This window comes from Halichoerus grypus, chromosome 13 (genome assembly GCF_964656455.1).
Source record: "Halichoerus grypus chromosome 13, mHalGry1.hap1.1, whole genome shotgun sequence".
Classification (NCBI taxonomy): domain Eukaryota; kingdom Metazoa; phylum Chordata; class Mammalia; order Carnivora; family Phocidae; genus Halichoerus; species Halichoerus grypus.
The window spans coordinates 91,776,793-91,800,923 of NC_135724.1; the positions used below are offsets into that span (position 1 = coordinate 91,776,793).

Consider the following 24,131-nt stretch of genomic DNA (forward strand, 5'->3'; position numbering starts at 1 on the left):
GAGTTTTCCTAATGGGCACTTTTTTTTATAGGGAAAGATCAAGTTTTCGTGTTTTTTTAAGATTTTATTTATTTCACAAAGAGAGAGACAGTGAGAGCGGGAACACAAGCAGGGGGAATGGGAGAGGGAGAAGCAGGCTTCCCGCCGAGCAGGGAGCCCGATGCGGGGCTCGATCCCAGGACCCCGGGATCATGACCTGAGCCGAAGGCAGACGCCCAACGACTGAGCCACCCAGGCGCCCCTAATGGGCACTTTAAAATATTTATTTGTGCTTGTTTAACCTTCCTGGTGAGGTGGATTCTTCCAAGCGGGGAGTCTGCACCATCTGATTGTTTACTTATCATCTTACTGCACAGAATAGAAATAGGACAGAAATATATGTTCAAGTATCACTTGATGCAGAAATGGATGGATGGATGATTGGATGAATGGGAGAAGGAGAAGCAGGCTTCCCGCGGAGCAGGGAGCCCGATGTGGGGCTCGATCCCAGGACCCTGGGATCACGACCTGAGCCGAAGGCAGACGCTTAACGACTGAGCCACCCAGGCGCCCCGATGATTGGATGAATGAATGAATACAATTCTCTCTAGAGGGAAAAAAAATCCACACATGTATAATATACAAAGATGCTTCACCCTCCTTAGCTCAATTTTCAGTTTCACTCCAAATGTTCTGTTTTGTTGACCAGTAGCTCTTAGGTCCAATTTTAATGTCAATGAAAGAGAAATCATCTGTATATGGAAGAGAAGGAAATAGGGCTTAGCACATAGGTTGTTGAGAAGGTCAAGTTAGCAGTGTAACTGTGTGTGCCACATCCCTTCAGACCTGTTCTGCCTAAACCCTGTACCCCGGGATCTGTCAGGAGTGGGCCATGAAAAGATGGGGTGAGCAGAACCAGCATTTCAAGAAAGAATGGTGTCTTTTTTGGAAATAAAGAATGTACCTAAATAATTCATTGGCAAAGTCAGCATTCTCTCTGTCAAAAATATATACTCTAAGACCCATTGAATTAGATTCCACATTGGCTTTTGCCAATCTGGGAGTAAGTCTGCAGGCACCTTTAGGAACATGAAGCTTGCGTGTAGGGGTATCTGTATGATTTTTAACCTCCGCGTGATTAGAAGCCCCGTAGGCTAAGAACTCTGTCTTCTTCATCCGTGTTTATCACACGGAAGTACTCAGTACCTTTGTAGGATGGATGGATATTAGGGACATGTGTGTGAGTCTGTTAGAGCTGCCAAAACCAAACACCCAGGCTGGGTGGCTTACACAATGGAAATTCATTTTGTCACAAAGGTCGGGAAGCAGGGTGCCGTCAGGGTCGGTGTCTGGTGAGGCCTCTCTCGTTGGCTTGCAGATGGTGTGTCTTCCTCACTGTGTCCTCACATGGATTCTTCTCTGTGCACACGCACACGGGATACGCCCCCCCGTATCTATTCCTCTTCTCAGAAGGATCTTATAAGGATCCGGTTCTCTTGGATTGGGGTCCCACCCTTCTAAATTCATTGGATCTTCATCACCTCCCTAAAGGCCCCCTTCTCCAAACATGGTCACAGTGGGGGTAGGGCCTCCACATATGAATTTGGGGAGACACAATTCAGTCTATAGCTCCATCCAAATTCACAGAGAGCTCCTCTACCCACGGTCAAATAGTCTTCCTTAGAACATCCCCAGGGACGGCCCTGCTATTGGAAAACTTAAAGGAGGGGAGGACTGGTATTTGGAGCATCTCTGTCGGAGCGATCTGACTTGGGCTTGTGACCAGAGGGGCTATGACCCAGTGTGCTTTTGCTTCGTGGAGTGATCTGCTCCAAGCACAGTGGTGTGCAGAGGAGTTTGTGAGCTACCAGATGGGAAAGGTATGTCTCCTGCCTGTGGAGGCTTGTAGTCAACCTGATGGAGAGAACAGGTGACAGTTTTTGGAGTTCTCACTGTGTGTAAGCATGTCGGATGAACCGACTCATTGAACCCAGACGTGGTTTTGAGGTAGGTAACACTACTCATCACGTGATGCTATAGGTATGGGGTCGGGGGTCCAGAGACACTAAGTTGCTCTCCCAGGTTGCCCGGCGGACAGGTGCCCACAGGTGCCTGCTGGTTCTGGAGCTGCCCCTCACACACTGCGCGTTCCCGAATTTTCAGTGTGGGTGTGTAGGCAGAGGCCATTCTCAGAAACTAGTAGCAATTAGTCTTCCTGTTTCTTCTCCATCAAAAGGATCTGTTAGGTGGAGCGAGCTTCTGTGAGTTTTCAGACCACTTCTGTGTTTAACTGCGCCCCCTCTAAGCCTTGTTTCATGTTTCATTTTTCTTTTTCATTGGTTTCTTTGAAGGTCTTTCCAGGAAGGAAGAAAAAATGTGATTTCCAGGGTGTGATTATATTGTAACCTTTGAGAATCTATCTTTCCAGCTGGAGGCTGGGCTCCTGTTTTTACGTTACTGGTAACTGTATTGTTTGCCGATGATCCTCCGCTCCCAGAACACCAGAAGCCAGTCACCCATCATCAGCTGCGTGGTGGATTGTTTTCTCCTTCTTGGAGAGAAAGAGCTAAAACACCATTGCTGCTCTGGAAGGCAGTTCCTGCCGGCTTACTCCGCAGTAATAAAGTGTCCAGGTTCCCAGTATCCGCTGGACTGAACACTAATGAGGTGCTAAAAGACTTCCAAAAAGTTGCATCAATATTTTAAAGCCTTTTCTGCCGCAGGGAAGCATGTGTGTTCAAACTTCGTTTACCGCCGGGTAAGGCAAGGCTGGTGTCTCCTGATGGATGTGCTGTCAGAGGAAATCTGCAGGTAGCTGCTCTGTGCTCGGAAATGTACAGGAAATTGGTCACTAAGCAGAATCTGGTATCACCTCTGGAGAGCATCAGCAGACCCGTTACAGCGGCTGCACTTCCTGGGTTAATGTGAACTAAATCCAAATCCAGATGAGCTCTCCTACCGAGAGTTCCTGAAATGGGTGCATTTATAGGACGGGCGACCTGGTCAGTGACGTGCTTCTTGAATGTAGACCTACCGAGGGGCATGCTGGAGCCTTAGAACTGAGGTGAGACCTTACGGAAGACTCTGCCTGCAGGTGCCTGCGCCCAGGTGGGAGGCCGTGAGCGCTGGCAAGTCGACCCGAAGTTCCTGGATTAATTACGGTATTTGGGTTGGCTACGGCAGAAACGCAATCCAGCTGGCTCAAGCATACTCTCTTCATAAAGAAAGTGTCCTGGCTTAGGGAACTGAAAACATCATGATTCCTTCATGCAAAGTTGGGGCAAGGGTCTCTCTGGTTTAACCAGACTTTGTCTAGAATTTTTCATTCCTGAGACAGACCCTCTGTCCGTGGAAACACGGGACCACGCTTCGGTCCCAAGCCGGCTCAGGACCCCTGCTCTGCCAGGGGGCTTTTCCTCCTGACCTCCCCTACTCCACGGCTGTCCTGCTCTGGGCTGGGATCAGCCTGTGCAGAACCCTCTCTGCCCTCCCGGGCCTGTTTTATGAGGATGAGCTTGGGAGAGGTTGGCCCTTTCCTGAGATTCCACCCTCCTGAAGGCAGGGACCGTGCCTTATTTACCTCTGCGTCTTTGGGCTCTGTGTTACCACCACTATGAACAATGCTGTTATTCTTATTACAACTAGGAGCTCCCACGAGGTCATGCTAACACTATACAGTAAGCATTTTGGGATGCACACTCGCGAGCTCACCCATGCACGCAGAGTGCACACATGCCCAGAAGTCCCTTTCGTATTAGCAAGCACAGGATGTCCGCGCGGGTTCTAATCTTGGCTACGGCTCTTAGTACATGACTCAGAGGATTTTGCCCCTCTTTGGCCATACGTCCCAGTACTTCCTGTGAATGACTGGGCGTGCTTTTCCTTCCCCTCGTCCGTCACCAGGAGCCGAGCATCTAAATATAAAATGTCAGGCAGTTCGGATGTTACCGCCCAGGTTTGTTTTCCTTTAAATCTGTAATTGACCGTTTGTCAACCCTTTCTAGTTGGAGATACAGCATCTATTTCCTGTTGTCTGGACTGGGGAGAACGCTTCGTTCTTAACCTTCTGCTCCTGCTGCGTAGATTATGATTTCACTATTAATTAGACAGATTTGTGGGTTGTTGTTTTTTTTCTTTCACTACTGTTTTGGCGACCTCTGTTAAGAACTGACATTCCTAATTGAAATCCTTTAATGTGGCAGCAGGAAGCTGCAAGCTCCCCAGCTTCTGTCCAGGCCCAGGGCTTCTCTGTCTCCCCGGGGCCGGAGTTGGGGCTCCCTGGGCCACCTGCAGCCCCTGCAACTGCCTCCTCGGGACAGCCATGCTCTCAGCTGCCGCTTACCCCCGGCGCTTACTGCCTTGTTCCGTTTACAGATGCATTCACTTCATGCTCCGTGAGAGCAAAGAAGACCTTCATTTCTGTTTTGGTGCTTTCCTCTGGATTTAACCGCCTGCCACGTGCAGTCAGTCAGCTCACCATCCCTTCCTCCTGGTTCCTGCAGAAGTTACCGCATTAACTCGGATGCCTTGAGTCTCGCAGGACAGAAATTCAACCTGAGCGGGATTCAGGGAAGTGATGAGACGCTGGTTTGCATCACTCAACAATCCACACATCAGGATCTCGGTTCACCAGCCCCACATCCTGAGGAATCATTAAGGAATGATTCTCAGGTGCCTAGTTCTCTCCCTGAGTCCTTTTCATTGGTTACTTAAAGGGAGGGCTGCAATGGTCCTTTAAGGTACAAGAGATGGTATCCCCGTTTCACAGTAACTAAGGCTCTGGGGGTAGACATGCCCACATCATCCAGGTACCAAACACGTAAGATGAGGTTTGCGTCCCGATTCGCCCCACTCCAGAGTCTGTGTTTGGTCGGCTGTGAGCTACCACCCCGGATGATACAAATCAAGAAACACTTGGTGAACCTCAAGGATTGTTTCATTGGGGGGTGTATTTGTGGAGGGCCCCATGAACCCGGACGGCACCCCAGCATCATAGGAGATGCCGAAGGACCACAGCGAACGTGTTAAGACCAATCAGAGTCTTTGACCCTCCAGGGAAGCGTTTGGAAAGCCAGCGCTGATGCATGCATCCAGACCGGTGGTATTCACATGGGGCAGCATCTCGTTTCAGTGTGTGCTGAAGATAAGGGGTACTGCAAAATGAGACAAAAATGAAACAAAACAAAACCAAAATCAAATGGGAAACATTTAGAGGGCCTTTCTCTGTAAAGGCGGCATCCCTTGAGACTGAGTCAATATGAAGCTATCATATTCTGCATTGTGCACAGGTTCATTAAGGAATCAGCGGTCGCACTGATTGATGAAGCTTCGGGGACCAAGGCCTGTCAGCACAGAGCCTGCAAATTGTGGAGAAGGAGACACCTACTCTCTGGGAAGAAGGAGTTCTTTCAAGCCCAATCAATAGGCCCACATCTGCAGCCTGCATAAACCATGGAATATTGATAGAGCTGTTTGCAAAAGCCAGGGCTAAGAAGCTTTGCTGTTACTTGATTTAACTTCAAAGATTGGCCGTAACATGGAGCAAAATCAAGAAGGACAGGAAAGTGGTTTCCATATGCGTTCCAGGGAAGACAACATACAGACGAAAATGGACTATTTTAACATGGAAACTCTCGCTCTGTAGGACAGGTGTTTTGCGGGCTGACTTGCAGAGGTAAGTGGGTAGGTCTGCCTCGCTGGGTGGAGCACGGCTGTCAGCCTCAGAGCACGGCCTTCGTGAGTACTGTCGGGATCCTTGTTGCAAGTGATGAGTTTGAAATCGTTCAAGGTTTCTCAGTCCTGACAGGGGAGGTCTGATAACTCTTTGTTGTGAGGGTCTGTCCCGTGCATTGTAGGGTGGATCATCATCCCTAGGGTCCACTCACTTGATAACAGCGCCAACTACTTGCCTGAATTGTGACAACCCAAAACGTCTCCAGACCTTGCCCAACATCCCTGTTTACGCTAGACGTAAAATTGTCCCTGGGTGAGAACCACTGAATTCTACTTCTAAGGTGGCAAGGAGAGGAATAGATCAGACCTCATAAGCCCATATTTAGAAGGTTGGGGTGTTAGGGATGATAGGAGCCAGAGATGAAACTGACCAGACACTTTCTGTGTGTCTCTTGTTTCTATGCATCAGTTTTACCTCCCCCAACAGGCTTCTCCATAAAATAAGGACCATGGCCACAAGTAGCTTCACAGTGCAACTCTATAATAAGGAAGGAAAAGAATCTTTTCCAACCAAGTTCAGTCCCAAAGCTCCTGTGAAGGGCTCTGGTCCAGCTTGGGTAGTACATCTTACTGCAAGTGACTTCTGAGCTGTCTGTGTTGGGAGGGAGCTGAGGGACTCGGTTGGCTCACATGCTCTCCTGTTGGGCAGGGCTTTCTTGCCAAGGAGAAAGGAGGAAGATTTGCTCATCCATCCATCCATCCATCCATCCATCCATCCATCCATCATTCCATCCATCGTTCCATCCATCCATCCACCCATCCATCGTTCCATCCTTCCATCCATCTATTCCTCCATCCATCCCTCATATACTTTGTGCTATTCCTTGTCCTGTGTGTGGAGGATGTAAAGATGAACAGCTCACTTGGGTCCCACCTCTGACAGGATTTCAGTGTGCTTTATTAGATGTTCAGCTAAAACTGGGACAAAGAGCTATGTCATCTCGGCAGGTGATGACAGTACACTTTTTAGTGGTTTGGGAAATGACTGAAAAGAGTCTGGAAGTAGATATAGGAGTTAGGAGGGAACAGAGGAAATTTGATTAGGAAGGCAATGAAAAATAAGGCATTCTCAGCATTGAAAAAGCATCAGCTAGTTATTGTTGTTTTAATGCCCGATGTGCTTGGGAAATTGGGAGATGCCAGTTTTCTTGAAGCACAGTTAGCAGGAGAGGTGCTGAGACATAGTGTAGAAGGACAAATGTAAAGCTGAGCAAAGGAATTTGGAGTTTATCCCCTGGCCAGAGAGGAGTCACTGGACATTGGTCATTGGGTGAGAGTTTTTGAAAATGAGCTTTGGAAATAATGAAACTTGGGCAATAATGTCAGATGTGGATAGGAGAGAGGAAAGAGGATTTCTGAATTTCTCTTGCAAGGATCAAAATAATCCACTGGAATGCTTAAGAGGAGACCAGTGAGAAAGATTGGTGACAATGTTGTTGAAGAGTTAAGGACTCAGACTAGAAGGAGCCATAATATCCTCAAAACCTCTCTTTCCTCCATCCCATGACCTTGTCGGCAAGGGCCATGAGATCTGGATCCTGCCAGCTTCTCTGACCTCTCTGCCCAGCCACTACACTCCTTTACCTCCTTTGGCTTCCTTTATAGCATTTGCCACCAGCTGACATTCCCTTTCAACTAGTTTATTTGCTTGGTTCTGTCCATCTCCCACAATAGAACGTGATCTTTGCGAGCTCTCGTGTCTCTTGTTCACTCTGACTCCACGTCGAGCCCAGCATCTGGTTCCTACAGGGTGTTCAGTAAATATTCACTGAGCTTGTTCATTCATCCATCTATCATGCATTTATTCAATCATTACTCAATCATGCGTATACCCAGTCATCTGTTCAGTGCACCATTTAATGGCTGCCTACTCCAGTTGGTTCATTAAAAAGAGCATTCATAGTTGATATGTGGGTATTTGAAAGAAATAATGTCTAAATTGATAAACAGAACCTGACAGATATTTCAGCTGGTGCCTCTGTGTCACAGTTTAGTTTCTGCAAGAGGTCCCTTATGTGTAGTCATCCTCCCCAATGGAGAATTCTTCCTTTTGACAGACAACCCAAAGAAAGAAGATATTGAAATGTTTTCTTATGGATGGGTAGAGAATTCTGGAATGGAACAGCTTATACTTTGTGTGGAGGGTTTGTTCTCAGAATCTTGGCTGTGGAAGGTGTAGGATTTGGGGTACCCAGACATTGCTGGTGGGAATGTCAGTCAGTGCCACTCCTTTGGAAAACAGTTTAACAGATCCTCAAAATATTAAGGGTAGAGTTCTCATAAGACCCAGAAATCCCACTTCTAGGTATATATCCAAGAGAAATGAAAATAGAAGTCTGCACAAAAACTCATGCATGAATGTTCATGGCAACATTATAATATCAAAAAAGTAGAAATAAACCAAATGCCCATTTTCTGATGGTTGGATAAGCACATTTGGTCTATCCACATAAGAGACTACTCAGCTGTAGAAAGGAATGAAGCCCTGATCTATGTTACAACATGGAAGAGCCTTGAAAACATTATGCTACGTGAGAGAAGCCAGGCACAAAAGGGCGTATATTGTATAATTTTATTTATAAAAAATGTCCAGTACAGAAAAATCTGTCGAAGCAGAAAGTTGATGAATGGTCGCCAGGGGCTGGTGGGGGAGGGGAGTGTGGACTGAAGAGTGCAGTCTAATGAGTGTGTGGTTTCTTCTGGGGGTGGTGAAAATGATCTGAAATTAGATAGTGATTATTGCACAACTGTGGATCTACTAAAAACCCACCAATTTGTACACTTTACGAGGTGAATTTTATGATACGTGAATTTTATCCTAATTTTTAAAAAATCACAGCTGACTTCTCATGGGCATGTAAGTAATTTCTGTAAGAGGACTACAGAGGATCTCCTGCCATGGTCCCCTCCTGTCCACGAGGGGAGACAGTGTGTGCAGATAACTATGTGAGGCATGAGTACTAAGGATTATTACCACAAGAGAAAGAGAGTTGATTTTAGCGAGAAGCATAGACACTAAATTATTTGTTTGAAATGTTGCTTATGTGAGTTTTGGCTCTCACGCATAAGAGATGAAGATGCCAATCATTGCTGCCAAGAAGCATCTTGGAAACTTTGTGTTATTGGGATCTGAAGAACTCTACGGATTTGGACTTGAATTTGTAGCAAAAATGGTAGAGGTAAGACATGCATGTCATAGCTCCCTAGCACACGTCCAAGGAAGACATCACTAACTGATCCTTGTACGCCTCTCCCCAGGAATCCAGATTCCTTCTCAGGACAAGTCCTCTTCTCCTCCTTCCCAGAGCCTATAAGGATCCATCAACATTCACCAATGTGATGAAAACTTTCCTATTTCTGTTATAGCCTGTGGGAGCCGGGAAGAGTGTCTGATAGGGATTGGAGCATCCTATCAGTGAGGTGCACATTGGTACTAGATGGTTTCATACCTACCTCAGTTTCCTTCACTGGGTATTACAGTCACACTGTCAAACAAAGCTTATGCTCAAGACTGTAAAACAGCAATTCTTAAGGTAAACACAGTCCCGAGACTTGCTTTGTTTGGCCAGTATCATGTCTTACTGTTTTCCTATTAGTGGTCAGTGTTGAAATCTGATAGATTTCGCTCTCAACCTGGATGTCCTGCTTCTTTTGAAAAAAAATCTGATGCCCTAAAAAGGCAGAGCCAACATTCCTCCATGGAAACAATTTGTTCTAGGTGTGCTGGCCACCTCCCTTGCATGAAATACGCTCATCCCAGTTTGCCTGGTCTCAATATCCCCAAATACATCGCAGCAGACCCGACACTGTGCTGTGGTTCTGGTCCATGCAGGGCTGTGTTGTGTTGTGTTGTGCTTGCTTACCTCGTCCGAACAGTACTTCCTGCCACTCCTTTATTCATGAGAATTTATGGGTAAATTGCCTTATTGTAAATTGAATTATACTATGGTTGTACAGGATAATACGATGCTGAGTTTGTTTTGTACCACTAGTGTTAATCTAGGTGTCCAGTAAAGGAAGGAACCGCTATAATTTCACCCTGGCAGTGTGGGGAGGAGGCGGGACTCTGGGTACAGTGGATGTTACATACCACCTAATCAAGGGTTATGGCACTGGAGGAGCTCAGTGCTTTAGACAGAATTTTCTCAGGCAGCTCAGAAAAAGTCTCATGTAGGCGAGCATGTCATCAGCCTCTATTCATGGTGGAGAGAACACCAAGCTCCAGCAATGGCCCCGCATTTTATAATGCTGAGCACATCGCTTATGCACCAAGAATTTCCCCCTTGGCTAGATTCTGAATTCCTGGTTCTCTTGAGGAAAGACTCAGTGAGAGTGTGAGTTTGGAGGGCCAGCCTTCTCCTGGCAATGAGGAGCATGTCTTGTGTCTGCTGGGTCCTGTCCGCTTGGGTCTTTCAAAGTCCCTCTCCCAGTCTCTCTTTGTGGAGTAGGTGGTTGAGAGGCCACGGTGTGCCTTGACTTAGGTGCGTCCCGGGAATCACAGAGGTAAACTCTCTGTTACTGTTGCCATACATAAACATACATAAACAATGCTGCCATACATAAACAATGCATGACTCTCCTGCTTCCCAATGCTGCCATACATAAACAATGCATGACTCTCCTACTTCCCAAGTGCTTTTTCTTGTCCTAATAGAAATTTCCTAAGAAGCTTTAATAGGAGTTGCAAAAATTCTGCAGAACTTTCTCTGATTTTCCCCCTTGAAAACCTGTTTATCCTGCCAAATACCTTATGTGTGTTTGTGTGTGTATGTGCGACTAATTTATGTGCAAACCCCAAACATCTAAGCTTTGGCTTCAACATCTGTGCCAATGGAACCTAATTACCGGCGCCTCTCTCCAGCAGGCTCAGTGAGTGCGGTCGGAGCGGGCTCGGGAGGCTGGGCAGGGCCATATGCTGGGCTTTCACCAGATAAACAGCTCCTAATCCCTTCTGTGGCACCGTTTGATGAATACGAAGTGCTTGGATCTTTTCCTAAGCTAACAAGCGTTGGTGGTGCTTTTAAAATCCCCCAAGTCAAGAGATGAGATGAGAACATGAAAACATCCTACAAATAAGCATATGCTAAAACTTTGTACTGAGCTCTAGTCTTTGGCCCTGGGATGCTCTGAAGTTTCGATAAGGAATAAGTTTTGGAAGATACTTATCTAGAAATAGCAAAGCGTTATTGAAAGTGTCTGGGGGCAGAGCTTTTTCCCTGGAGGAAAAAGACTAACATGTCTTGGGTTTCTCATAGTGAGGGCCATCAAATAGAATGCAGAAATATTCTGTGCCATCTAATGGAGGTGGACTGAGAGAGGTCTCAAGAGTCTCTCATGGAGATGTGTGTGTCTCAAGGTGAACAGTGGACCCTTTTTTCAGGTCTGAGGTGAAGACAGCCAGTGAATATATTCATCTCCCAGCGCCCCCCATGGGAGCTTTAGGGAAATGTAATTAAAAACAGTGTCTTCCCCCAACTCAGAAAACCTCGCCAAAAAAAGTAGGGGAGAAAGAAAACGATTGCATTATGGAATCAGTATTATACCAGAATGTGATGTGCATCACAGCAATTTGCTAAGAAGTTTCAAAGACAGAAAGAAATTCTACCATTTTATAGAGCCCAAGCAGATCTAATCCATTTCATACATGTTCCCCAAATAAATCAGTTTTTCTTATTTTGAAATTTTATTTGCCCATACAGAACCCCAATTCATTTACTAATTATTGCATACTCTGTATGTTTAGTGCTTAGGAGAGTGAGTGTCCGACCTGGGGACACAGGCAGGCAGGGGAAAGCCAAGTGGGCTCAGGTTCCCTGGACTCAAGTCACTGCACCGAGCTGGCGATCCTGGCCCCTCACCCTGGGAGTTTAGTTGGAAGATCATGGGCATCGGTCATGAAGCTCTCTCTGCCTGTTCAATCTTCTGAATCCTAGCCGCACACACTGCCTGAGACAGAAGGGCTTATCTTCTGTCCTGTGTATTTGTGCTGAGCTATTCACCCAAACTCGTTCAGAACACAGGTTTTGCATCCAGGTGGCATGAGCTCAAATCCTGGCTCTGTCTCTTGCTAGCTCTGTACCCCTGAGGAACTGGCCTCTCTGAACTTCATTTGGTGCATTATGGAAGAAGAATAAGAACACTTTACCTAATACAAGTACCATAAGGGTTAAATGGATACAGTACACATTAAGTTCTAAGAACAGTGCCCAGTGCATGGTAAGCGTTCCACATAGAGTGGCAACTCTTAGCCCTGCTCTGATTTCGGGGGTTATTTGAATACAAGGCAAAACCAAAAATTGATCTAAGTGCTCCTTAAGTGGCAGAGAATAAGCAATCCTTTTTGCAAAGCTATGTAAAGAATATTAAATATCCTTTAGGTTTGGATGAAAAAGGACGGCTACATTTTTTATACAGTTTGCCTATCTTCATATAGGTGTGTGCATTTTTCGTGTATGTGTGAGAAACATACCATCTGATTCTGTAGGTTTTCTTCCTTGATTCGGAGCTTCGCATCTATCAGGTTGAAAGCAGGGTGATGAGGAGGAGATATAATAATGCATGGCCAGGTTCTTGCAGTTGAAACAGACTGATGGATACAATGGCAAACTCCAGGTGGGGGTGGGGTGGGCACACAGATTAAACTCCTGCTTTTCTTCTAAATTACTGTGTGATGGTGGAAAATGCAGATGTGAGTCCTGGTCCTGCCACTTACAGCTCAGTGACCCTGGGCTCCTTACTCGCACTGCCCTGTCCTGAGCTTCTTCTTAGGCGATTGAGAATGATAATAGCACTTCATATTCTTGTTCTGTAATCCAAGGACTCTATCTATATCTCTATAACATAAATATGTATAATGCATGTACAGTAAAACATTTATGTCCTATAAATATAAAATATACATGAAACACACAATAACCCATAAAGCATACATAGAATTATACCTATACTATATAACATAAATATACATAATGAATATATAATGCATATAATGCATACAAATACAACATATTTATACGTTATATAAATATAAAATATATATGAAGTGCACGATAATTCATTAAAACATACATACAAATTATATATAATACTATACATATATACTATATAGAGTATGTTACTATATATAATAGATACAATTATACATTACATTTTATATTTATATATATACTTACTATACGTATATACTACACACACACACAGAGTGGATAACCAGTGCAACCCCTCTTAATGTGACGACGTGAGGTGATAAATACCCACGTGATGAGATGAATGACACAGACCCTAGCAGTTAGGCTACTATTGACCTTCTGAGGACAAGTCAGAAGGAGGATCATCTGCTGAAACTGCGGGTAAGGGGGACAGACATACGGCCTGTAATCTGAGCGCCCTCTGAAATACCACCTTCCTGAAGACACACTTCTCACTCTTACTGAAACTGGGAGGGGCAGGACTTCTTCAGAAAAATAATGACCCAATACTTACTATTTCTCAGGGTAAGGAAGATGTCTTTTGTCTTCTGTTTGGTTTGCTTTTGCCTTTTAGACTGTTACTAGTGGAATTCTTAGAAGTCAACCTGGAATCCCTTCTCAGACCCTGGACTGAACCTGGGTGACCCCATTCTCTCTCCCTACCTGTCCTGCATCCCCCTAAGGCCAGGAGGAGGTTGAGACCTGCAGTGAGCGCTTCCTGTTGGCTGCACTGATCTCAGCAGGTGGTACCTGCGTGGTCTGCGAGAACATCCGGTGGGCGGTGAACTTGAAGCCTAAATTCCCAAACATCTTGCTCCTGTGACCGAATCTTTTCCTTCAATATGCTTCATCTGGTCTGGAAAACATATATATTATATATTGCACTTAAAAATTTAGAAGGGCAGATCTCATGTTAAGTGTTCTTACCACAAAAGTTATTATTATTATTATTATTCTTAAAAAGGCCAGATTTCTGACCTCTGCTGAGAAACTGGAGCCTTGGCTTCCCTGGGGCTGAAGAACCGGGGAATAGAGGTTGGGAGTGAGTGAGCAAGGTTCCAAGCTCCTTATCCCCGCTGCTCCCCTTACCAGCTGTTGTCCTGTGTTCCCTTTGTCCAAACATTTGACCAGGAGATGCAGTGGCCCACGTTAGAGCCAAGTGCTTGTGTGCTTGTAACATCGTCACAAAGCAAAAAACAGCAACATAAATTTGCTTTTATAATAGCTCTTCCATAACAGGTGTAGCAGAGTCTATAAAGAGACACCGGGTATAAACACCCTGGAGGGAGAAAGAAGAAAAGGAAACTTTCCCAAATCTCATCATAAATAAGTGATTTTTGTGGTGGTTTTTGCCTTGACTTTGGAAATAGCTATCAGCTCAAGGAATCAAGCGTTTCTGAGGCAATGAATTCCCCAGCATGGGGGCCTAATGAGGGAGCCTGTAACTGCCTGGGGCTGAGGATCTGATTTTTTGAGGCAGAAGAAAAGCCGAAATGCGGGGATGAAGTGCCTATCCTGTGTGTAAACAGAAAGTGGGTTAGAGAGGAAAGCGTTCACGTCCTATGAAGTCTAACAGCCGCTTACGTGGATGCTATTATTTGACAAGAGAGTATGGGCTGCTATCGGCCCCTCGGCTCTTCTCCCTGCGCCGCTGGGCAGATCTCAATGCTAGAAGAGAACGGGGTCTTGCTGAGTGCCGGGCGGCCACCGATGCCCCTCCGGGGGACAGTGGACAACCGGAAGTAGCCCCGTGGCTGGAAACCAGGCACATGTGCGAAGTGACAGCCACTGTGGTGGCCGCTGAGGTTATCCAAGAGCTGATGCCTCGCTGGGCACCACCCGTGATACCGTGAATTATAAGAAATACGTATTTGGGTCTCCGTCTGTGGCTCCCGGCTCCCCAAACCCTTGGGGTTTTCTAAGCGATAGGAGCGATTTTGAGCATCTTTTGTTGTAATAGCTGGTCTTCTGTCCTCAGTGGAGAGTCTTAAAGGTGGAAGGGGTGCTTTGTTATTCATAACGAGCCCCTTTCAACCACAGGGGTTCAGAGCCATCGGATCCGGGCCTCTCCTGGAAGCCGAGCTGACCTGCACCGGGCTCTCCCCTAGCACCTGTCCTCGCAATGTCAATAACACGATCACTCTCAAACTCTATTGCTCATGCACACGTCAGGTGCCAGCCTCAGGCCAACCAACAGGGCCCGGGCCGGTCCCCTTCCTGCTACGACCACAGCAGAGGTGGGCACCCCTGATTTCCCAGGAGAGGAGAATGAGGATCAGAGCGCTCGCGTCCCTTGTCTGCGGGAGGGCGGAGCAGGGCGGTGGGGCTAGTCGTGTTACATTCTGGAGCTCAAACCACTGGTTCCCAAACTGCTGCCCATTGGAATCGCCGGCGCTCTTTGAAATAGGTGAATTCCCAGCTCCGACCCCAAGACATTCTGATTACATTGCTCTGAGCTGAACGAGGGCAGCGGGGTCACCCTCAGGCGATTCCACGGTGCAGCAGAGCTCCGGAGCCGCGGACCCTCCACTTCATCCTCCTGTTGCCTCTCCGGCTGCCTGGATCTTGTGCTTGAGTGAAAACAAGTTGAAGGCAAGAGACAGTGTCTTTGTTTCTTGAATTCTGGGTGGGAAGCCACAGTTCTGGCACCGGGAAAACACCCCACAGGCCTGATGGATGAAGAGGTTATAAATGAACCTGTGGACACACACGTTTGGCCGGGAGAGGAGCCAGGTCCTGTGTTTTCATGACCACAGCCCTACGGTTGCTGGAAAACTGAGGATATTTAAAACACCCCGGATGGGGAGCAGGCTCGTCCGGTTTGTTTGTGCCCCAGGCCCACCCGAGAGAGCGAGGACGAGGAGGACGAGGAGAGGAAGGGCCGGGGCTGCTCCCTGCAGTACCAGCACGCCACGGTGCGCGTCCTCACCCAGTTCGTGGCCGAGGCGCCCGACTCGGGGCAGCTGAGCTACATGCTGGGCCCCGACTGGCAGTTCGACATCACCGACCTCGTGGCCGATTTCATGAAGGTGGAGGAGGCGAGGATCGCGCAGCTCCAGGGCGGCAGGACCCTGGTGGGCCGGGAGCCGGGCATAACCACGGCAGCTTTAATGCACTGCTCGGCGCTTTCCCCAAATACTCAGCCCATTCTTTGCTTGTGTCCAGATACATTTGTGTGAGGCAGTTTTGTGCAAGTGTGTGTTGGTACGTGGGAGGGAGCAATGAACACAATACACAGAATTCATCAGCCTTTAGACTGCATATTCAGAAATTCTTGTTTTATTAACCACAGAGAAGCTTCTGCAAATTAGAGATGCTCTTGAGATCAGATTTCTCACCCTTTCACCAGGGGATGCTATGTTGAGACACACAATGAAAGCAACCTTATGTCCCTGGTCTTAGCGGCTCTCAACCTCGGGGCATTTGGCGATGTCTGGACACATTTTGTTTGTCATACTTATTTACACTCACACGCATAGTTCCCTAATGTCATGCTTTCTCTTTTCTTAGACGATTATTGAAAATATTTCATAGTTAATTTTAATAGGATGGCTGTGAAGAGATTATAGAGCAGATCATTATCTTTACAAAGTGTTTAAATATTCCTTATCACATCACAATTTAGGGTTCGCCCAAATGTGATTTTGCAAAAGCTGGTTTATTGATACTACATTAGTCCAGGTCTGAATCACTCTGGTGGCTAATTGATGTTTTATGAGGTGAAATGACTTTTTAAGGCCATTAAGATTCCTTTCTGCACTGAATTTTCCCAGCGAGCTCAATGATGCTATAAGGATCTACAATTATTACATTATAAACATCTAACTACTCAAAGAACAAATATTAAGCAGGGGAAGAAGGCGAGACACCATTTCTCTAAATATTTTTAGTAAAAAGATTGTCAAAATATAACTATTAGTTTTGAGGGAAATGTTACATTTTCTGTGCTCTAATGGGCCAACACCAGCAGGGAGATAATATCCTTTAATTTGGGGGGAATTATCACTAAATTAAATCAAGCTCTTTGAAGAAAACAAATGACTAATATTGTATAAATCAAAGGAAGTAAAATATATTAGGTTGATCTATTTATAGTTCCTTGCTTTTTAATGGGGGGATGTGATTAAACATTAAAAAAATGCTCTTCTAAACCATTTGCATTTCAACAAGTTGTCCTAGCCCCAGACCATCTGTCTTAAGATCATCGGGTGCAAATCTATTGTCTGACAAAGTCAGGTTTATTGACCTATTGCTCTTAGGGAGACCACCACGCAGAGGAAATGTGGGAAATCGTATTGGACAAAAGAGAGTCTGATAGGAAGCCGGCAAGGGCTGAGGGCAGGTAAGATTCCAATAAAGCAGAGTGGGGGTAGCTCAGGACACCCTGAGCTATTGGCATCGGTCTGGACCCTACTGTGGACCCAGGGTCCTGCTTGCTAGTGAGATGCATAACTCACGTGCATGGGGGTTGTTGCGTCATCTGAAATCCTGCACTGGAGTTGGAAATCAGATTTGCTTCTCTGTGTCAAAGTGACTTAGGTCCTCAAGGCAAGAGAGGGATGTCCATTCTGCCTGATGACGGGGATTTCAAAGAGCAAGGTTTCTGATAATCTTGGATTTTAGAGAACAGTGTTTCTCAGGGGGTACAAATGGTAGCAGTGCCCCAAATAAAAGGGTTGTTCTGACACTTCAGCCTGGGAGGAAAGTTTCCTGCTAATGTGGCAGCTGACTTCTCCTGCATCGGTCACTGCAGCTGGATAAAGGGAAGGGCAGGTTTCTGCCTTTTTTTTTTTTTTTTTGGTCTGAGCTAGTTCCTACTTTCTGGAGACTTTCTCAGACTTAGCACTGAGAGCACACTTTGGGGTTTAAAGGATGGTGGCAAACAAATGATCAAAAAGAAGACGTCCACCTGCTTACCAAGCCCCACTTTTTTGGTAGGCATTTTACCTTTTTCTTTGTGTTTCCCCTCATTAATTGTGTGTGCAGCAGAGACTGGAGCTTGCTCGCTTCCTTTGAAGGTGCTCTCACCTCTGTCCGACTCCATCCTGGCTGAGAAGACAGTGATCGTGCTGGATGACCGCGTCACCATCGCCGACCTGGGCATGCAGCTGGTGGCCGGCTTGTCTCTTGCCCTGCAGCCTCACAGAGCGGACAAGAGGGCTATTGTCTCAATAGTGTCTGCCCAGGACGTCCTCCAGGCCCTGCAGCAGGTGGGATTCCAGACCCTTTTGTCCCCAGTCAGTTGAGACCATTTCCTTCCCTCTCACATCTGTGGAGAAGATCAGTAGGGCACTCGTAGCTAGGTCAGGGGGTCCTTGAAGCTTCTTTCTGCTTTCTCTCTGGTCTGTCTTGTCTCTGAGAAAAGTGCTCGGTACTTTGGATAAATTGTCTTCTTATATATTTTACACACTAACCATGTGTCCAAATACTACTTTGCAGTGGGTTATCTGTGATGGGGGACTCCTGGTAGACCATGACCAAAGGATCACATGTGTTCTCCTTTCTAAAGTAAGTAATGATTGATACTTGCAAATTCTATTTCTGCTATTTAAAGAAGTATGGCTAATAGGCACCAGATATCTGTTGGTTTATATTAATTATAGGAAACTTAAAACTCTGCTCCATCTTTAAACTTGTAGCAAATCCAGTCGAATTATACCAAGGTCATTGTGTCTTTCAAGCATGCCAGTCCCCTTAATACATCTTTTCTCAAATACTTCAAATGAGCATGTCTTTCTAATAAAGAATGTTGAAGTGATATTATCTTGAGCAGTAGCCTGAGTAGCTGCACCTGAAATTGATTCAAATGCATCATGTGATCTTTCAAACTCTTTGGAAAATTCAAAGTCAAATTCTGTTATATGACATTCACTAAGTTAATATACACAGGACTGCATTCACTACAGTATACTAATTTGCTCCTAACACCAGTGTGGTTACAGCCCATTATTTATGCCAGTTTAATGTATGATAGCAACTGATCCAGATTTTAAAACATATTTATTGTTCTCTGCCTGTGTATTGGAAACATATCTCATAAGAAACCACATGTGTGGTTTATAAATTTGTGTACATTGTTTACAAACTTGAAGGAAATAAACTATAACATAATGCTTTAATTTCATTTTTCTTAGTTGTTGGATTTTGGTCGGTGATGGTTCGGTGACACCCTTAGACATTTATGATCCCAAGGATTTTTCAGTTACTGTGTCATCATTGGTTGAAATGGTGATGTCTGTCCAAGCAAACCTTCAGTCCAGATGGCCAGTTGTGGTCGCACAGGGTGAAGGGCAAGGGCCCTTGATTAAATTAGAAATGATGATTAGTGAGCCCTGTCAGAAGACCAAGAAGAAGAGTGTTCTTGCCGTGGGTAAAGGAAATGTCAAGGTCAGATTTGAACCAAATATTGATGAGCACCAAGGAGGCACCAACAATATTGAGGGCATCAGTCGGGAATACAAGGACCACCTCAGTAATTCCATAGAGCGTGAAGGAAACCGGGAGAGAGCAGGTCAGGAGTGGTTCCAACATGGCACCTCTGTTGGCCAAGAGGAACGTAGCAACAAAAGCACAACCCCACAGTCTCCCCAGGAAGGAAAGGATGAGAAGTCACTCAAGAGTGGCGGTCCAGACCTGTTCACAAGCTTCCCCACTCAAGGGAAGTTACTGGAACCCAATGATCCCAGTGACCTGACAGCGACCTCTGGGGGTTAAGTGACTTGGAGATCGGCATGTACGCTCTGCTCTGTGTCTTCTGCCTGGCCATTTTGGTCTTCTTGATCAACTGTGTGGGCTTTGCTTGGAAATACAGACACAAAAGATTCACCGTGAGTGAGCAAGGCAACATCCCCCATTCCCATGACTGGGTCTGGCTTGGGAATGAAGTAGAACTTCTGGAGAAGCCCGTGGACATCACCCTCCCATCGGAGGAGTGCACGACCATGATAGACAGGGGACTGCAGTTCGAGGAGAGGAACTTCCTTCTCAATGGCGGTTCCCAGAAGACTTTCCATAGTCAACTGCTCAGACCCTCTGACTATGTCTATGAGAAAGACCTTAAAAGTGAGCCTATAAATCCATCGGGCCCAAAGCGGAAGTGAGTCAAGTTTACTTCCTACACCACCATCCTCCCGGAGGACGGCGGCCCATACACCAACTCCATCCTGTTTGACAGTGAGGACAACATCAAGTGGGTCTGTCAGGACACAGGGCTGGGGGGTCCCCGGGACCTTAGAGACTATATGGAAAGCCTGCAAGACCACATGTGAACTCCTTTCTTACGTTTGTATTCACCTTTATGCCTTCTGTTTTTTGAACGGTGGAGCGGTGAGTTTGTTCAGCAATAGGGGATGATTTAACAAAGCTTCATTTGGGGCGGTCTGGGGCAGGGAATCCCTTTCTGAGCAGGTGTCAGAGGCCTGGAGAGCTATAGCAGCTGGGTTATAAGCCAGGGTGTGATATACCTCTAGGTCAATTACAAGGAGATACTGGGAACCTCCTGGGACAACAGTTTTTCCCACTTTCTGGGACCGGCTCAGTGATAATACAAGAACCCAGAACTCGTGAGTGTTACTCGTTGCCTCAGGGCAAATGACCACTGGGAGTTGGAAAGAATTTGGGAGTTGATATTTCTATTCTTAGGTCTTTGTAAAGCACAGTGGACATTACTTGTCCACAGCCTGAGAGTAGACATATGCAAACGATAACTGAATATAGCCCTTATTTTCAATGAGCACTGCTCTTGATGCATGTATGCAAAGGGCTGGGACTGAGGTGTGGCTGGATGCCAGGAGCATGCCCTGCACAACAATGACAGTGAATGCCTCATTAAATTCTGTGCCCTGGGCTCCTCATTCCCCTCACCTTACTCCTTGCCCTGTGTGTATATTGAAATTAGTTTCTTTGGCTTCCAGAATTCTTTTACAAACATGAGTAGGGGGAAAAAAACTAGTCCCATCCTCAAGGTCTGTTTGATTGTGGTACAAGTTTTATCACCCGGGATTTGTCACATCTTACCGTTTACTGAGTGTCCATGCTGGATGTCGGTTTTCTCCACGTGTCATCACATCACTGTTCAGGGGCAGTATGTAAATTCATACCCGTACTTTATCTGTCCTGGTTTTCCTTACTGAAATGTCTTGTATTTGAATTGGACACGAGGTTTTACTAAATACAAGAGTTCAATAAAGGGAGTACTATTTAACAAATAAGTTGTACATGAAGCTTTTCTTTTTTGCATGAATTCTGGGGAAATGTTGACATCACCAACATGTTTATTTTGTTTCCTCTGGTTGCTATAACTTCACGGGAGAATTGAAGGGGCTCACTTGTCAGGAGCGCGTCCAATCTCTCAAACTACTTTGGGCTGTATTTATGAAAGCACTGTATATGCACATCAATTTTTTGCACCCAATCTGAACTCTAAAAATAGCATTTATATGTCCAGAAAAGGAGTTGCCAAGGAAACAGTTGCAGATGAAGCTTGCCATTTGTGTGAATAAGAGTAAAAAGAGACAAGTAGAATGATAGTCCAATCTAACAGTATGTAGACGTCCATCCATATGATGACCAGTAAGATATTCAAAATTGTTTTTGTGGTAGAGACAAAACACTCACCGGATGTGCAGAGGAGGGAGGGGTGAATAACTGGCAGGAGCACAGACCTGCACACACATACACACTCACGCACACACACATCACAAAAGCAAACAGCTATTCCAAGATCGAGCCATTGTTAGGAAAAACATGGCAGCTGTAGATCAGTGGCAAAGAAAAAAGAAATTGCATTTTGCATGATTCTTGTATAACTTACAAAATGTTATTGGAGGAACCAGAAGAATTGTCTGAAGTGAAAGAATTTAAGGGTAGGAAGATTAAGTACAATTTTTATTTATTAAGACGGAAGAGCCGCTGAGGTGGATTTGGGGCTAGAACAGCCCTTCTTAGTCTTTGCTAAGCCATTTATCTCTAAGAAACTTTTTGGAAGGTATAATAAAAATTCTAATTTTTCTTGTTCTTAATTGATGTAACAGATAACCTCTGTTCAAAATAATAGCAGCAACAATGTCCTCGATTCTGTATGCTTCCATACAAGAGAAGTGAATGGTAGCAATGGTCCAAGGGCGGAAGATAAGAATTCAGATTTTAAAAATTTTTTACTTCTCAGCTGAATCTGTAATGTTTTATTTCTTTAAAAGAGGCATTTCTTAAGCGAAAATGACAAAGCTAGCATCTTAAATTCCTGTGGCCTGTACGTTGGCACCTCATTATTATTCTATGATTTCAAATTATTTTGTCATACAAATTTTAATATGAAAGAAGGGGTTTAAGCCAGCGCCCAGCAGAGAATAACTGCTCCAGAGACGCTGGTATTATTCTGACACTGTCTTTCGGATGCAACCCTCTTATCTTAACATGGTTCTCCCTCCTGCCTTTGCTCTCTTATCCATGGGAAGGACGATGTCTTTTCCCATTTGCTTCAGTTGGTAGAGCCTTCCATCCTGGCTGTGCACACAGCGAGCTCACAGGACAGCAAGGGTAGACTTGCGTATCTGAAGACCAACTCTAAGAAATGGAGTCTGCAGGAGCAGGAGTGGGAAGGTGCTGCAGAGTGGTCTGAGGCGGCCGTGTGACCCCGAACGTGACGACTCAGGTATTCCCAGTAGAGCACAGCATCCTCTCCATATACCGTTGTCCCGGGGAGGGACCGTCTACACCAGCCTCCGCTGTGATCTTCCTGTGTGTCCTGTCTGTAGCCTGCCTGAGTGTTTATAAACAGGGGTACATCACTCAGCCTGTCCCCAGGAGCTGGAGTTCTGAGTCCTGTACATGTTACTGTTGGGGTTGAGAAGTGAGGCTGGCAAAGCTTGATTTTTTTTCAAAAATTTAACTGGAGAATGAAGCCAGGATCCCCGAGTCATTTGATGTAAAATTAAAAGATGCTGCACTGTGGGCATTGTTTTCACGATTGTCAAGGACATGGGTGTCTATTGTAAACTATGTAGAAAACGTAGACCTGTATAAAGAAAAAAAAATGGTCAGAAATAACCACTCACAATAACAAAGATTATTTAAAAAGCTTGTTTGTTAGCCTTGGGGTAATTGTGCGGTTTTGCAGTGTTCCCTGGAGAGGTGGCCCCACGGTGGTGGTGGTGCAGAGAGAAGTATATGCTAATTCCAACATCATTATTCAAATGAAGTCTGCACCTTCTCAAAGTTATCTTACCTCCATTTGGATCCTTGACAATTGGCTCAGGTGTAACGGGAATTCGCTTCTGAAATAGAAGCATCTAAACTCAAGTTAGCGGATGAGTCATGCACAGTCAGCCAGGCATGTCCCCTGGAAAGGGGACTTCGTAGGGGTGGGGGCCAGAGGGGTTTGCGTGGTGGGTGGAGAGGTCGTGGATGTCAGCTCACAGGTGGGGAGGCTGTCGCAAGCGGCCTGGCGAGCGGGCTTGGCTCGGTGCAGGGCAGACTCGGAATGCAGACCCGTGATGGCGGTGGCCATCGGAACTGGGAACGGAGCCACCTCCCTGAAGAGGACTTTGTGGCGAGAGATGATGTGCGGACACTCAGTGAGATGCAGTCGCTCCCGGGCAGTCACATCTGCTGCTTGTGCTAAAACCCAGTCAGCATAAAGCCAAAAATAGGACGGGGGCTGGGGTCCCCTTTTCCGAACTGCCCCCCTCTCTCCTATGTCTGTGGGGGGTGTCATATTTGTTAAGAAGCAAAAGCATAAACATTTTGGTATGAAACCACAGGGACTCTAAATTTCCCTGAACTTTGACATTGACGCTCATCAAGTTAATAAAATTTCCCTGGCATTATATCTGCTCTGAAAGTTTCTTGCTAATTAGAAGCCATGGGCTATATTCACTCTTGTTTTCCATCCACATAACAGACATTGCATCCTGAGAAGCATAACCCAGCGTGGAAAACGGACATGAATGATTACTTCTGAAATGCAGCCCCCTGGGGTCCTATACCGTTTGCCTAAATTGAGCAGGATTTTAGTGGTTGAGATATTCAAACTGTGGGTCTGAAGAAACAATTCCATCCAAACTGGGGTATAGATAAATTCCCTTCCATTACTCCAGGATGGAATGGCTCAGGTTAATCCTGGTTAATCCATCTTGACAGTAGCCCAGTTTTGTGCATCCTCAAAGGCACAGAAGGAGCAGAGACAGTACCACCTAGAACATGGTGCATGCAAGAGGTCTGTCCCCTAGGTCTGGATGGGGACGCTGTTTTGGAGCCCAGAAGGTGGGGATGGGGAAGCAGCCGCTACATGGAGACAGTGGAGCTGAAATCCACAGGCGCACTAAGTCGGGAGAGGGTAAGAACGGAAAACACTAGATGTTTTCCCTGGGGATAACAGTGCCCAGCAGCCCCCAGGAAACACCATGTGTACAGAGAGAAACTGGCTTCCTCACTTCCATTTTACAAATGGAC

At 45.9% G+C, this 24,131-nt stretch overlaps 1 protein-coding gene across 1 annotated transcript; it reads left to right on the plus strand.

Annotated features, from left to right (window-relative positions):
• The first annotated feature begins 8,783 nt into the window (after positions 1-8,783).
• Positions 8,784-20,122, plus strand: LOC118529894 (transmembrane protein 132B-like). Its single transcript, XM_078060118.1, is given in 6 exon segments — positions 8,784-8,891; positions 13,369-13,454; positions 15,517-15,754; positions 17,699-17,802; positions 18,815-19,383; positions 19,386-20,122. Coding segments are annotated over 6 exon segments (1,668 nt in total). The 3' UTR covers positions 19,949-20,122.
• The last annotated feature ends 4,009 nt before the right edge of the window (positions 20,123-24,131 follow it).